The sequence below is a fragment of the Neophocaena asiaeorientalis genome, unplaced genomic scaffold (genome assembly GCF_003031525.2).
Source record: "Neophocaena asiaeorientalis asiaeorientalis breed wild unplaced genomic scaffold, Neophocaena_asiaeorientalis_V1.1 scaffold517, whole genome shotgun sequence".
NCBI lineage: Eukaryota > Metazoa > Chordata > Mammalia > Artiodactyla > Phocoenidae > Neophocaena > Neophocaena asiaeorientalis.
In genome coordinates this window covers 384,466-400,856 of record NW_020172724.1, presented here as the reverse complement: position 1 = coordinate 400,856, position 16,391 = coordinate 384,466, and the positions used below count along the sequence as shown (strand labels likewise).

Here is a 16,391-nt window from a genome sequence, read left to right as displayed (position 1 = left end):
CATAATAAAAGCCATATGTGACAGACCCACAGCAAACATCATTCTCAATGGTGAAAAACTGAAAGCATTTCCTCTAAGATCAGGAACAAGACAAGGTTGTCCACTTTCGCCACTATTATTCAACATAGTTTTGGAAGTTCTAGCCACGGCAGTCAGAGAAGAAAAAAGGAATCCAAATCAGAAAAGAAGTAAAGCTGTCACTGTTTGCAGATGACATGATACTATACATAGAGAATCCTAAAGATGCCACCAGAAAACTACTCGAGCTAATCAATGAATTTGGTAAAGTTGCAGGATACAAAATTAATGCACAGAAATCTCTTGCATTCCTATACACTAACAACAAAAGATCAGAAAGAGAAATTAAGGAAACAATCTCCTTCACCATTGCAACAAAATGAGTAAAATACCTAGGAATAAACCTACCTAAGGAGGTAAAAAGACCTGTACTCAGAAAAGTATAAGACACTAATGAAAAAAATCAAAGATGACACAAACAGGTGGAGAGATATACCATGTTCCTGGATTGGAGGAATCAATATTGTGAAAATGACTATGCTACCTAAAGCCATCTACAGAGTCAGTGCAATCCATATCAAATTACCAGTGGCATTTTTCACAGAACTAGAAGAAAAAATTTTAAAATTTGTATGGTGACACAGAAGAGCCCAAATAGCCAAAGTAATCTGGAGGGCTAAAGCTTTTGCACAGCAAAGAAAGCTATAAACAAGACAAAAAGACAACCCTCAGAATGGGAGAAAATATTTATGAATGAATCAATGGACAAACGATTAATCTCCAAAATATGTAAACAGCTCATGCAGCTCAATATTTAAAAAACAAATAACCCAATCCAAAAATGGGCAGAAGACTTAAATAGACATTTCTCCAAAGAAGACATACAGATGGCCAAGAGGCACATGAAAAGCTGCTCAGCATCACTAATTATTAGAGAAATGCAAATCAAAACTACAATGAGATATCACCTCACACCGGTCAGAATGGCCATCATCAAAAAATCTACAAACAATAAATGCTGGAGAGGGTGTGGAGAAAAGGGAACCCTCTTGCACTGCTGGTGGGAATATAAATTGATACAGCCACTATGGAGAACAGTATGGAGGTTCCTTAAAAGACTAAAAATAGAATTACCATATGACCCAGCAATCCCATTCCTGGGCATATACCCAAAGGAAACCATATTTTAAAAAGACACATGCACCCCAGTGTTCATTGCAGCACTATTTGCAATAGCCAGTCATGGAAGCAACCTAAATGCCCATCGACTGATGAATGGATAAAGAAGTTGTGGTACATAAATACAATGGAATATTACTCAGCCATAAAAAGGAACAGAATTGGGTCATTTGCAGAGACTTGGTTGGACCTAGAGACTGTCATACAGAGTGAAGTTAGAGAAAAACAAATATCGTATATTAACGCATGTATGTGGAATCTAGAAGAAAAAAAAAGAACCAGTTGGTCAGGACTCCTCAGACAGTTTGGTGAAAACTGAACCAGCACTCATTTGGCAAGACTCTGTTTTATGTAGTAGCTTAACTGATTTATTCCATAAAAGTTTCTGGCAAATATTAACAGTAACTCCACTCTGGTAACAACTGTGATTGAAACAATTGTAGTTTGTAGGTAAGCTGGAGAAAACAAGCATTAGTGGGTAAGTTGTCTTGGACATCATTCCAGGAGTCCAACAGTGAAGAAATACATAATCTATGGCCGTAGAATTGGAAGAGATATTTAGAAGACCTATGACTGGTTCATCCCCCTGCCTCTCCTAGATCCATGCTGAGCCAACCAGGCAAATGAAAACTCTTTCCTCTGCTCAAGACCTGGAAAAAGGAGAATACACAGTGTTGTGTGGCCCCTCATTAAAATGACTCATGGCTTTCTCTGCCGGGAGATCTTGGTCAATTATTTAGTATTTATGAGACTTGTATGGCTGCCTTCGTGGAAATATCATTTTCCAGGTGTTGCTTTTTTTAATATTACCCAAAATTAATGCTGTAATATAGAGAATCACACCAGATGTCAGCTCACTGCAAATCCTGTTGGGCATTTGAATTATATTGCAATACCTGATAAGGAGGCAGTAAAGCAGATACAAAAAAATAGAATGTGAAATAACTGATTCTGTCAGTTTTTGTTCATTTGGTTGATTGCCTTTTGGGGCATTTTTCTACAAACAATTCTTATTATCATTATTGTTATTACCTTGGTTTTTAAGGTAACTATCACTCGTTCAGTAATTAGTCTTCACTCATTATCCGATTTCATTCTCACAACAGCCTTTGAGGTTTGATCCTTATCTCCAGTTTCCAGATGAGAAAACCAAGGCTTGAAGAGGTCAGATTATGTGCCCACAGTTGTACAGCTAGTAAGTGATAGAGCTGGGATCTCTTCCACTGAACTCCAAAACTACCTAAAACTGCTAACCACTCGAGGTCAACTCACATTTTGCTGTTGACTTACACACTTGGGTGCATTAGTGAATGAAAAGGTTCGGGATGAAGGTGAGGAGGAGAACCTAAGCTCAGATAGGTATATTGACATTTTTTGAGAAAATTTAGAAGAGCTCCACAAAAAGTGACAGAGATTTCATGAAAACAGATGGTCTCTGTGTTTCATTGAGAAATCCAGTGTGTAAGGAACTGACATCTTTTGTTCTCTCCAACAGTGATCTGTGTCACTTTCTTTGTCTCCTAGAAGAATGCTTAATTATTAGGACTCATCATTCAGGTAGATACCCTGAGCCATAGAACTGCTTTGAAGTCTACTGCTGTCATTGTTCCACAGTTCTCCACATCATTCAAAGCTCAAGAAGACAGCACATAGGATTCCAAAGAGTAGTGAGGGTTTATATACTACCTCTCCATTTGTTCCAGTTCATTTCGACATGACCCTAATGAGGTATATGCTTGTGGCTGTTGGATTACATCTCATCAACTAAGCAGAGGCATAATTAGAAGTCTGCCACTGTCAGAAAGATTAAAAGGCCGATTGATACAAACCCATAACTGAAGATTTCCCAGCAAAGCCATTTCACCAGCTGGCTGGAGATCATGATACAGCAGTACTGCAAGTAACAAAAAGTGTTTTCTATTCACATTAGAACCACTGCAAGGTCTAAGAAAAGTGTTTTATGATAAAACAAAGGGCCCATTCTGATGTTATTATCGTTAGTATTGATTAATGATTGAACAAAAACTTACCCATCAGCAATAACAGCATCTTAGAAGGTAACGACTTCAAGATGTTCTATGATAAAATCACAATGATGGGGAACAGAAGAGGCCAGCTTCTGTTTGGTAAAACTAATAAAAACTACACAACTTACTGAATACATGCCCCACCCAGTATAAACGCCAAAGCACCAAAATTGGAAAGATTAGCTCTTAAGTACACAGCTCTGTCAAGGGAATTAAAATGTAGGCACTGGGAAAAGCCACCAGATAGAAAACTTTCAACTTGGATCCATTCAAGACCTGGGCAGTCCTGAGGTGCTGTCCAGTTTAGAAGACAATGTTCTACGTAAAGATCCTTGCTTTCTCAATGACTAATTAGTATCACACCATTCACACAAAATCCACGATTGTTAATTAGCTTGCAAGATATTTTTGCGATACCTAAAATTATATGAATAATAAAATTGATTTCTAATTTGGAGTACATTGTAAAGACTTGCCTCCCTTTTAAAATGTCTTGGTCTCAAATATTCTGATTAGCTAGGTACCTTTATTTCTATTTTGTGAGCAGGAAACCCAAAGCACTTTGCTTATCCGATATATCCTAATGTTATCAGGAAAATCTCAAATCACTTAGATTTACTACCTCTCCTTTGCAGGTAGGTTTCTTAATATCCATGATTATATAATGTCATTTTTCTATATTTTGATTGAATGGAATGGGATGCAAAGCTTATTTATTGTCTAATCTATGATTAGAAGTGTTAAAAGTATCTAAATATTATCATCCATTGGCGGACTCTCAACCACTGCGCCACCGGGGAAGCCCTCCATTACCATATTCATTCTTTTTCTTCTAGAATTAAGAGAGGCTGAGGCATCCATCTTTAGGCAGCTGGATAACTAGGAGTTATTTCTTTATAAGCAGAAGAACTTAGCCTCAGCAGACAGGGTCAAGCTGCATGACACCACTACCATTCAGGGTCCCAGGAAGGACTTTTGGGGATTAGTAATGTCCCACATGACAGTCTTTACAGAGGAGGGTTAGGTACAGGTTAGAGAGTTCAGCTTCCTCTGAGTTTTCCCAGACCATTCGATAAACACATACATGTTTTTCTAGGGCAGTTTTCCCTCTTCCCACAGTCAGTCATACCCCATTGTCAACCCCTGTTGCTTTTATGTAAGCTCCATGGCAGGCCCTGTGGATAGCAGATACCATGTCTTATGCTTCCTTTTCCTCTCCAAGGATATGGCAAATTATCTGGAAAAGTAAGGTGGTATGGCAGAAAGGATACTGGGTCTGTGTCCCAACTCTACTGCTTAGCTACATGATCTTGGGTAGGTTTCTGAGCCTCTGCTTCTCTGTCTGCAAAATGGGGATTAGAACAAAATGTCTGCTACTATATATTTTGCAAAGTTGTGAGGACCAAATGCAATAGTATGTGTAAACTCTATACAATCGCCAGGTATTATTATATTGAATTGAATGAGGATCAACATTCCGAGACAGTTAAGAATTCCTTGCTCATAGTGCTATAAGAATTCAGAGATGGGAGAGTTCAGTGAGGGCAGGAATAATTGGCCGTGCCATGCCTTTTGGTTGGCCTTGAAAGGTGCCTGAGGTTTGAACACAAAGAGGGAGGAGCATTTGAAGAGGCCACAGCAGAAGCGTAGAGTTAAAATTAGCAATATGCGGGGTGTCACATGCATGAAATTATGAAGATACCAGCTTGTGGCAGCAAAGGGCTTTGACGTGGAGCACGGTTGAAAATGGGAGATACAGGGTGAGGCTAGGTTTTAGAGATTTTTCTCAGCCAGACTTGGAATTGATGCATGAGGCAGGAGAGAGCCATGATGGTGGATGAATGACACCTTTTAATTAAATTAATCCGGCAACATTGCAGAGGCGCGACTAGGAGAAGAGTCTGGAATCATGAAGCTTATTGTATTGATTCACGTGTGTAGCGTGTGAGCCTGAACTCTGGTGGTCCATAATCCTGGTGGGAATTGAGAAGGCTCCATCCAATTTAAAAAGGGACTCACCACAAGAGTGAGGAGAATTTAAATGTTGGAAATTATTTCACAAAGTGCTATTTTCCTCAGCTAGTCCCTTCCCTCTCATGTGGTTATTTATTAAATTATCTCGGATATTTGCTGCTGCTGCTGTTCCTAAAATGCTTAACATTTCTTTCTCCCTCATAAGTGACGGTCTCCATAACCTCTCCCAATCCAGCCCTCATCATTTTTCCTTTTAATCTTAAACTGAAAATGTGCTCCTCAGGCACTCTCTGGTTGTTAATTGGAATGTCATTGGTGAAGCTTGCATGGCGGCATTGTAAGTACTTCCCTGTATTGTCTTAATTCCGCACCACCCCCATCGCCCTGTTCACGCCTGAAAATGATAGTCTCTATTCAACCCCTTGATCTCAGCACTTAGTTAAGCGGTAGGCAGGTGGTTGTCTGGGGATGGGCTCCAACGCTTAATCCTCTTTGTTCAGGTCTGAATAGGAGTCACCTTGAGCAGCAACACCTGTAAGGAGTGTGTAGTTGCAGGAAAGTTCTTCAAGAGCTGTGGTTCTCAAAGTGGGGTCCCCGGCTCAGCAGCAGCATCTGGGAAATGCAGATCCTCAGGACCCCATACCAAGCCAACTGTATCAGGAGCTCTGGGGGTGGGGTCCACCAGTGTTTTTTAACAAGCCCTCCAGGTGCATGCTAAAGTTTGAGAAACACTGTTCTGGAGAAATATTTTCAAAGGGTTGGAAAGCCAGCCTCAGAGGGTTAGGAAAACAGACTTCAGAAAATACCAGGGAGGCTTTAGAGGCTGAGAAGAGAGGCAGTTACTTCCTTCTTGGAGATGATACGGGCATCACAACTGCTAGAAGTGAGATTTTTGTCCTTAGCCCCCAGCCCCTTAAAAGAAAACCTGGGTAGTCATTGCTTGCCTCATGCTGTGGAAAGATAAGTTCTGAAGTCAGTCTTCAAGAAGGACTGCTGGATCTCCCTGCTCAGAGGTCTTCGTGGGATACTGTGTCATTAAATAGGTGAAAAAAGAGATATATTTCCCGCTTGGGTGAGTCTCATTTTCCTCTGTAGAGACATCTAAATAGTTAGATTATGCTTACTTGATGGTCAAGAGGAAACAAGGGTTCGTATTCCAACCTGTTCTATGCTGGAAGTTTATGCCATCAGGAGAAGCTTTTTATTGAGGTTCTTTTGAAGGTGCCCCAATCATAGAGTCCTGATCAAAATGCTAAATTTGCCTAAGGTTTTAGTATCACACTTGATCCATGGACTATGGGAGCCTGGTAATGAACAGTCCATCAGCTTACCAAGTATCTTATCTTCTCTAATTAGTAAGTCATTAGTTAACCAAGAGCAATTTAGGGAAAGTCAGTTCTACTACCAGGTCTAGTGTTTTTATCTCAGTTCTTAAAACTCTTATTTATTTATTTTTTTTCTGTTGGCAACATATGTCCATAAAAAGCCTGTTCTGATGTGGGCATGCCTCATTGGAATGGCGATCCACATTGAAGTGTGTAATTCAGAGTCAGTTTCCTTTGTAGAAAAAAATAGTGATTTCTAGCTCTTGAAATTTCTAGACAAGGAACTCTTCTATTTTACACAAGAAGGAAGAGTTTGTATTTCCTTCTCCGTCCTACAATGAGCATTGATCATTAAGATAAAGTCTCTTTGGGAGGAAAATAAATCCTGGCTGATATGGCCAATCCTTTTGTTGTTGAATTCTGTATTTTCTTTTTATAAGATCAATGAACTTCTCCCTGGGTTGTTTCCATTTGGGGAATGAAATGATGGGGCTTTAGAATCTCTGCTCTGTGGTCTTTGATTGTGTGAGTCCATGGACTAAAGGCACTCAGAGGATTTATCTTAGAGGGGATCCTGATAAACCGTTCTGATGCCACTTGAGAAAACTAGGCAGGACATTTCTCCTTGGGCTCTTACGGCAAGCAGGAAAGAGCTGAGAGAGATAGAAACCAGACTCCCTGATCACTCTGGTCCTACTGGGTTCCTGGGGGCTGGCCCTCTTCTGTTGCAGAGTTTCCTGCTTCTCTCCCCCTTCTTCATCTTAGTGAAGTGGCTCACATTACTGGTGAGCTTCAGCCAGAGGGAAAGCCTCCAGCGCACCAGGAGCATAATTTACTTCCTTTATTGTTTCAGCTCAAAGTCTAAGACTCAAGAAATGATATAAAAGGATGATTAAATCAGTTCTCTAAAGTTTTGAATAAAAGACTAGAGGAAAGGTCTATTTTGGTTTCAACATTGTTCTCTGTAAGTCAGGAGTGCTGTTGAGGTATATTTTTCAACAGAGTGTCCTTTAGCATCAAGCCCTCTCATTGCTACCTTTAGGGATGGGCAATATAGGAGGGAACAGCAGAAATGACAAGGAAGTCAAGAAACAGTGCAAATAAGTTGCTACAGCCTAATTCCTTATACTCTTTCAAACATCTACTTCCATTTGTGTCGAACCGAAATATCCTCAATGGCATTGAGCTAACATCTCTTCCCCCACTGTTCCATTCTCTTCCACAGCCTAGCAAATACTCTCCCTGCTTGATGTATTTCAAGGTTACTGCAAAATTAACTACAGAAGCAGTGGAATTAACAGGAGCTAGGGAACTCATAGGGCCCTCAGATATACCACCAGTAACTATTGTGAGAGCAATAGTAAGGTTATTGTGTGGCCTTGGTGAAGTGATACTGGGTTTTCCATAATAGACTTGAGAACCAAGACTTTCCGTCCCCTGAATTGTGTACACATCAGTCTTGATGAAAACGGATTTATAATGCACAGCTAAGTCACTGCTGGCACAAGGGAAGACATGATTGCAACACAGTATTTACCAACAGAGCCCCCCCATCCTCAGTCTTTCTCTCTCTCTCTCTCTCACACTCACTCACTCACTCACTCTCTCACACACATACACACACACACACACAAACACTGTTTACTCTTCACTACTTCTGTAGCACGTCATACCAGTGGCTCACATAGCACAGAGCTGCATTGTCCCTTCATCCCTTGGGATCTGTAGTGGACTCCTGGTCAACCTAGTTCATGTACTTCTTTTCCTTGCAGCTAGAGTAGCTAAGAACTCTGACACATGTGGACCTTGTGGGTCTTGTTCTTGAAACAAAACAAAATGCCATCATGGCTTGGGAATTGTAGAAGTGTCACTTGTTAACCCCAGGCCTGAATTCTCCTTTTTTCATTGAATCAATACCTGAGTAGGAGGCCAGGCAAAGAGCAGGGTGGGCTGTCGTGTTCAGTCTCTTTTGCTCCTGCCTCCTTTCAGCATTGGATTAAGCAAACTCCATGCTGTCTCTCCTCCCACTTTCCCTTAGTGAAAACCTAGCAGTTGCCATTTCCTTTATGCAAGAACTGTCTTTCAGTGTTTGTTTTTTGTTCAGTCCGCTTAGTTTGTAAGTGCAAATGTAGATTCCTCTTCATGTTTGTCTGGACGGTTTTCCACGTATTTGTGATTTGGGAGATGACAAAGGGCATGTTTGACTTGCAATACAGTTGAAGAATGGATAAATCCGGTGCATGTAACATGATCGGAGAATCCCACAGACGGACTCACCCTGCCTTTAAGTGGGCCCTGCATTCTCATAGTGCACAGATTCCTGCCTGTTGAACAACCAAGCACTGCCGTTACAGAAGTACAACTATACTAACTGGTATCGTGTACAGCAATTTCTGAAGTGGTGATACTCGGAAATCCTCCATCCTGCACTTCTCACGCTAGCCCTCTCCTGGCCCGGAGGTCCATGTTGCTTCCCATCTGGGGAAAGTATTTTACTTCTCTCCATCCTCCCTTCTGTCCCTCACCTCACCTTCTTGATGTTCCTGGCCTGAGTAGAACCATGTGCTTACTGATAACAGTATACTGTGACTTTTCATTCACAGCTTTGAAAGGCTTATGAGGCTTTCCTGCTTCCCACCCAGCCCAGACCTTGGGACTTTTCACACTCGATCCTCTGATCGGTTTGATGCAGGAAAGCACATGGAAGCCATGTACCAGTTTGTATAGTCGTACACTTTTGAACTGCCTACTCTTGAACAAAGTAGAGTGTGCTGGGGATTCGCACTGGCTGCTTGACACACGCAAAGGCAATTAACCTGCATGCCAAAAAAAAAAAAAAAAAAATTAACCCTTAGAGTACTGCTTCAATATATTGGTTTAATGGTCTTGAATTTTACCAGTTGGGCAACGCTTCTTTCCCCAGATCAGAGTGCTGCATTTAAGTCCACATTTAGTCTAGCCAGAACATCAAGGAGGATCCTCTCCTCCACAGCTTTCCTGAGATGCTCCTGGGTCCTTTCTTATTAATCAACTGATGGCTTTTAAAAGGTCTAAAACACAGCCATTGTGTTTAATTGAAAATGGGCTTCATTTCTAATGTGCCGGAGAGTAGGAGGGACTGCTTTTAGCTTACGTTTGTGTCCTCTAAAAGAAGTCAGTTCTTTAAGGGTTAATATGAAATTGAGGAATTTGGTGGTTTCTTCTGCTTGTCCTTCCTCCAAGGTCTCTGCATGATCCTCTTTAGATTCTTAGCTCAACTGTTGAATGTTGATGAGAATAATATATGTATAAAATGATGAAAACAAATAAAAGAACAAAAGACTGTATGGTTGAATGGAAAGACCCCTTGGCACTGCTTGCTTGATGATCACAGGGGGTAGAAAGACCAAATGTTTTATTTTATGAACGTTCATTTTGTCCTCTCCCCCAAGCACCACCACTGCACAGCAATGTGGAAGACTTGACGATGCCTTTCATTTACCTCTTGCTTTTTCTTCTTCCTGTCTAATAGCCCAATAGAATCCTGCCAGAATTTCTACAAAGATTTCACATTACAGATCGACATGGCTTTCAACGTGTTCTTCCTTCTCTACTTTGGCTTGCGGGTAAGTTTGAACAACGCTGCTCAGTAGCACGATGAGGCATGCAAGTCTTATACCCAGGGACCATTCCGCATCAGCCATCCGCTCCCGCAGGCAAGATAAAGCCCAGTGTTTCCAGGGGAGACGATAGATCCGCATTCTGATTTTCTGTGAGAGAGCCCTTTCCTTAGCTCAGCATTCCTGAAGTACCTGTTAATTTTGTTCCGAGCAGGAGAAATAGGCATTGAAATAACTATTACACCTCTACTGGTCTACTGCTTTTCATCTCTCTAGTCACGCATGAATGCGTGGTTACCTTAAATAGGAGGGAAGAAAACCTTCTCCTCTTAAAATTATGCTTATCAGTGCTCACTTAGCTGAATCCTGAGAGGACAGTGAGTTGTGAGGGTTGAATCAAGGGGCTAGATTGGCAGAATTTGCGGCTTGGGGGATTTATACTAGACCCTGTTTATGAAGGGAGCTGTACAGAATGTAGATTACAGAGATGGTGTGTGTGAATGAATGCATACATATATGCTTTATTTATAGTTATATTTATATTAGAGACTTGAAGAAAGGTGAGATAATTCAAACTTCCCTATGATGCCGTTGAAAACCACAGAAAAACATACTACCTGATCTTTCTCCAAGGCTAACATAGCTTACAGTCAGTCTCTAGAAAAGACTAGAGAGTGTATGCAAATTCGAAGACAAAAATAGCATGTGATTGGTGTAGATATAAGAAGAATATAAACTCTCCCTCCAGGCCTCCGTGAAAAAGCAAAACGTACCCTTTGGCAAAAGAGTATAGTTTGAATGCCGGCACCATGTTTCTCATTGTTTTTTTTCTCTCTCTTCTTTTTTCTTTCCCCCAGTTTATTGCAGCCAATGATAAGCTGTGGTTCTGGCTGGAAGTGAACTCTGTAGTAGATTTCTTCACGGTCCCCCCCGTGTTTGTGTCTGTGTACTTAAACAGAAGTTGGCTTGGTAAGTCAATCTCTCTTCCTTCCTTCTTACTGGTTTCTGAGCCCTGGCTGAAATATAGAATCTGGTGCATGTGGGGTGCATCAGAGGACTGGGAATCCACAGAAGGAAAGTTTTGTGGATTCATATGAACAACTCCTGGAGTTTTAGAAGTTGACGGTGAGAGTCCTCTTGGAAGCAAGCAGTAGCCCAGAAGGATGTGTAAGTGAGTGCTTCAGAGAATGTTTTATCATTGTGGAAGCCCAGCGGCCATCACTGTCACAGCCAGGACCTCTTCATTCATGGTTCTGTCACTTTTCATTCAATTGGGAGTCAGGACTGGATGAAGAAGCCCATGGGCACAAGGCCAACTTTCTGAGTAGCTGATTCAGGTGCCCCAGAAGGCCTGCCTGCCAGAGTTAGCTTCTGTCTCCTTCTTAGTTCTGTGATGAGTGGGTGCTGCATGGTTTCTTTACAGTTGTGAGTTCCCTTATGGGGTGGGAGATGAGGTAAGTGTCTAGGGTCACCCTCACCTTGAGGGAGATCAAGCTCCTTTCCTGTGTTAAAGGAAGAGCTTTTGCTGGAGCTGTGTTCACACCTCACTTCCTGTGTCTGCTTGGCAGGTCACTTCCTGTGTCAGGATTAGGACAATTTGGTGGGAAAAGTAAGTAGCTCAGAGGATGGTCATGACAGCCAAAGGCTTAGAGAGACAGCTTCGGGGTTCTCTTTGCCACGCTGAATAATCTCCTCAGAGTGTTCCTGCTGTCACGGGTCTACAGGGGAAGAGGGGAGACTGAAACAGGACTCGGAGGACTAGTTGTGGGATCCTTCTGTCTTTATTTTCAGAAATGTTTGGTCTTAACCTATTTTTTTCTAAAGTAATGTATATATATATATATATATATATATATATGTATACATGTATATGTGTGTGTGTGTGTGTGTGTGTGTATATATATATATATATATATAAAATAATATCAACATTCAAAGATGCATAATGAAAATATTAAGTGTCTCTTCCGCCCGCATCCATCACTGCCCTCTCCCTGGGATGCTCAGCGTTATAGACTTTCACATCTTTCCTTCATGCTGGTTTCACCACAAACAAACACGGATGTGCACACATAATAGTGTTTTAGAGGTGGTGGTCTTTGTACAGAATCCTTGTCTCAGTCACATTGCACTGCAGTTTGGCTTTCTTACTAACTGATAAATGACAGCCATCCCTTCAGCTCTGTAATGATTCATTCTTTGACAATTGCACAAAATCCCGTACGTTGCTGTAGTGCGTTTATTCAGCCATGATCCAAATGATGCACCACGTGATTGTTTCCTTTTCTGCTGTAAACAATGGCTTAGTCAACACTCATCCACATATCTGTACAATTGTATCTCTAGATAGAATTCCTGGCAGAGGACTTGCTGGATCAAAGAGAATGTATATTTTCGTTTGTGAAGATATTAATGGAGAACCTTTCAAAAATGTTGCATCAAGATATGCTTCTGCTAGCAGTATGTTTTGATGTCCTTGCTAGCACTGTGAATTTATTATATACCTAGTAGCAAGTATTTTAAAAATAAGTATCTTTTATATACAATGTATGCAGTAATCACATACATACACGCATGTGTGTATCTCTGTGTGTATATCTTATTTGGATTCTCTTTTCTACTAGGTTTCTCATTAGCATTGTATTCAGTTGCTCAATGGAAATGTTTTCCTTCCTGATCTGAGGGGTGCTTGCTTAGATGGGGTTTTCTTGCCAGCACGATGAGACCATTAGAGCTGCAGACCGATCTGAGAAACATCCTGAGTGTTTGTTTGTTCATTTGCTCTGGTGCCTGGGGTCCCAGCCGTTTCAGCTGAGCTCTTAACCAGCCTTGTGACCTGAGGAACTCACTCTTCTTCCCTCAGCCTGTTGTTTTTCATCTGTGAAACAGAGGTTGGGTTAGACAATCGCTAAGGTTCTTTCATTTCAGAAAATCACTAAGCCTCTTGCATCATTCATGGGAAATTTGAGAAAATTTGGAATCTTGGTTGTTGCAGAGGACTGGGAACTTAGTGAATTAAATCACCAACGTACCTGGGTCAAGATTATGTATGGACTGCTAACCGGGGCTCTTTGTAAACCATCCCGTTGTGAAGAGTTCACACAAACACACCCCCAAACAAATAGACAAGGAACGAAGGAAGGGAGAGAAGGACGAAGGGAGGAAGAGAGTGGGAGGGAGGAGAGAGAGAGAAAGAGAGAGAAGGGTGGAGGGGGGAAAGGAAGAAGGAAGGAGGAAGAAAAGGAACCTGCCTTCTCTTCCTGGCTGTGTTCTAATGCCTCTGCGCGCTTGAACAAACACTCACTTTTCTGGACCCTCAGTTTTCCCATCAGAAAAATGGGAGGTTTAGACTAAATTACCTTCCAGCCCTCATACTTCCCGAATCTGAACTTTATGTCAGGGTTCCTTGTGGTCCTAGAAGATGGAGAGGACCCCTACTCTGCAGCTGGTAGGGCTCGCCCCAGGTCGGGGTGCGGAGCCAGGTCTCCTTGCTGTGAGTGAAACACTCCCTGGAGTCTTAGTGTTGGGAGGACTTGGATGTTGTAAAAAACAACCCAGGCCTTTTTGTGGATGATGTCATCCTGATTTTTGGAGGTATGTTCTGATCTAGTGAAAAATCAATCTGAGAGAACAGAAAAATGGAAGAGAGAGAAGAGAGGGGAGGGGAGGGATAAATTAGGAGTTTGGAATTAGCAGATACAAACTACTGTGCATAAAATAGATAAACAACAAGGACCTACTGTATGGTACAGGGAACTATATTCAATATCCTGTAATAAACCATAATGGAAAAGAATATGTAAAAAAAAAAAGAGAGAGGGAGAAAAGAGTAATGAGAGACACTTTGCTTCAGTTGTGGTTGCTCTTCAAAAAAAATATGCTCTAGAATGTGCTTTAGTTTGTTCGTGAATTGAACAACGTTTATAAAGCAGCTACTATGTGCCAGGCACTTTTCCAGATGATTAGGAAACAACAGTGAATAAAATAGGCAGCACTCCACCCTCTGACATTGCAGTGGGGAAAGAACAGGAAACAACAAGCCTAATAAGTAAGTAAACTACATAGTATGTTAGGAAGCATAAGTGCTATTGAAGTTGGAAACAAAGACCAGCAACCTTTGGGGTATGAAATAATAATAACAACAACTAAGAACCTTTCTCCTCTTGCAGGAGAAAACACGTTTAATGGAATACTTTTGGTTCTTTGGTAACTAAGCCCCTTGGGTAAAATCCAAAACTGGCCTGCCTGTTATGGAAGAGAATTCAGTATAATGATTCAAGGAGGTTCCTGCATCTGATTTAATACGTGGGTTATTACACCGTGAAACAATTATTGTACCAATGAGCTGCCAGAGATAAAATGAACATTCCCATGAGGTATGGCTTATAAAGTAAAAGGAATAATCCCATCAAATAGGGAATTTCAGAAAATGTTGCCCTCCTCTTAGAAAATGAAAAGTACTGGCTGAGGTTTGGGACAAGATGCAGGAAACTGAAGTCTGTCCCAGATCTGCACACACTTCTTGAGCCTGGTCAAGAGCAGAGGGCTGTGCTATAGCTGGCACTGTGGAAGATAAAAAGTGACATGAACACCACCCCCCCCCTTCCCCACTGCCCTTACCTTGTCTGGAGCATAACTTGCATCACGTTTGATTTCCTATTCTTAATATATGGTTGCATATTATATAATACAATATTTATTTACTTTTTTGCATGCATCATCTTAGTGCATTGGACAGTATATTAATAAAAACAGCTAGTATTAATTCCAGCTGTGCTATGTGCTGGGCGCTCTGATAAGCCCTTGCAAACGTGAACTCAATCTTCATAGCAAACCTATGAGGTAGGAATTATTGTCCCCATTTTACAGATAAGGAGATGGAGGCTCAAAGAAGTTAACTTTCTTGTCCAGGGTCCTGTAGCCTGGGAGTAGGGAAAGGCATGCTTTACCCAAGATCTCGTCCGACTTCATGTCCATTCTCTTAGGCTGCTCTTCTGCCTCTGTCCTTACCCTTGAGAGATGTGGGGTTTTGAGGACTGGGTTGGGAATGACTAAGCAGCTTTGGCTGCTTTATGTTGGCATCCCTCTATTTCATCCTATCTCATAGAAGCTTCACTTCAGGCAGGCAGGGAAGGGAAGAGATCTTGCTTAAAAACGCACATAGCTCGTGTCTCCTTTTCTTCTCACTTTTCCTTGTCTACCTCCAGTTTCTAGAACTGCCATTAAGACCAGGGAAACAAATAGAGCTAGCGTGCAGTCTCCTGAGTCCCAGGGTACCCTAGCAACTTGGGGATCGGACCTGCTCCACCTGAGAGGAAGAGAGGGAAACATATATAGGTAGATACTGGGGGCTCCTGCAGGTCCTAGGTCAGTAGAGCTACTTGGATCGGTATCATGTTCTGGGCTCCACCATCTCAATTCACATCGTGCGCAGTCACTTGCCATTGGGTCGCTTTGAGCACAGTCATTTTCCCTGTCTTAAACTCAAGTCTTCTCACCTGTCCAATCGGGATAATAATAGCACTCACCTCAAGGAGTTGTAGTGGGGATTCAGTGAGGTAATGAGTGACCACGTACATAGGACGAGCTTCATGAACAGAAGCCATGATTATCCCCAGCCTCTCTTTCTAACCTCTCTATCATATTTTAAAGTCCCAGAGAAGAAAACAAACCGGAATGGAACCAAAAATAAGGCAGTGGGATGTGAGGACATCCATGTCGGCAGGCAGCAAGGCACTGCTTATTTTAATTCCTGTTCCCACACACTAGCTTATTCACAAAATCCTCACTAAAATAAATGTACCTTGAAATGAGAGATGAATCTTATTTTGAGACTCGAATAACATGCTCTGGGGAGAACACTTTTGTCTGTTTGTCTCATTCTTGTGCGAACTGTGTCCCCAAGGTAGGTCAATGGGCTGTGCCTCCTTTGTTTATTGATGTTTTTGTTGAGGGTCATCTTGTGGGGTTAAAGGAAGAGAGTGGAGGAAAAGATAATAATACACGCACCAGCCAGTCATTTAACTGGCTGTTATTGAGCACCTACTGTGTACTCAGCCCTGGGATAAGAGGAACACATGCTTGGCCACCTCCTTTCCTAGTTTTACTGTGATTTCCAACATTGCTCCCTCTTCTCTGACTGATGAAATCAGGGTATGGTGAGGAGCCCCAGTCACTGAACTGTGGTCAACTAAACGTGGGCTTCCCTGGTGGCGCAGTGGTTGAGAGTCCGCCTGCCGATGCAGGGGACACGGGTTCATGCCCCGGTC

At 41.8% G+C, this 16,391-nt stretch overlaps 1 protein-coding gene across 3 annotated transcripts in view; it reads left to right on the top strand.

The window, feature by feature from the left end:
* The window catches only part of KCNMA1 (potassium calcium-activated channel subfamily M alpha 1), a 731,098-nt gene that overhangs the window by 424,736 nt on the left and 289,971 nt on the right, over positions 1-16,391 (top strand). For all 3 annotated transcript variants that reach the window (XM_024740254.1, XM_024740255.1, XM_024740253.1), the window contains exons 4-5: positions 10,035-10,128; positions 10,980-11,091. In XM_024740254.1, coding sequence (XP_024596022.1) covers positions 10,035-10,128; positions 10,980-11,091 — 206 coding nt within the window. The remainder of the gene's footprint in view (positions 1-10,034; positions 10,129-10,979; positions 11,092-16,391) is intronic.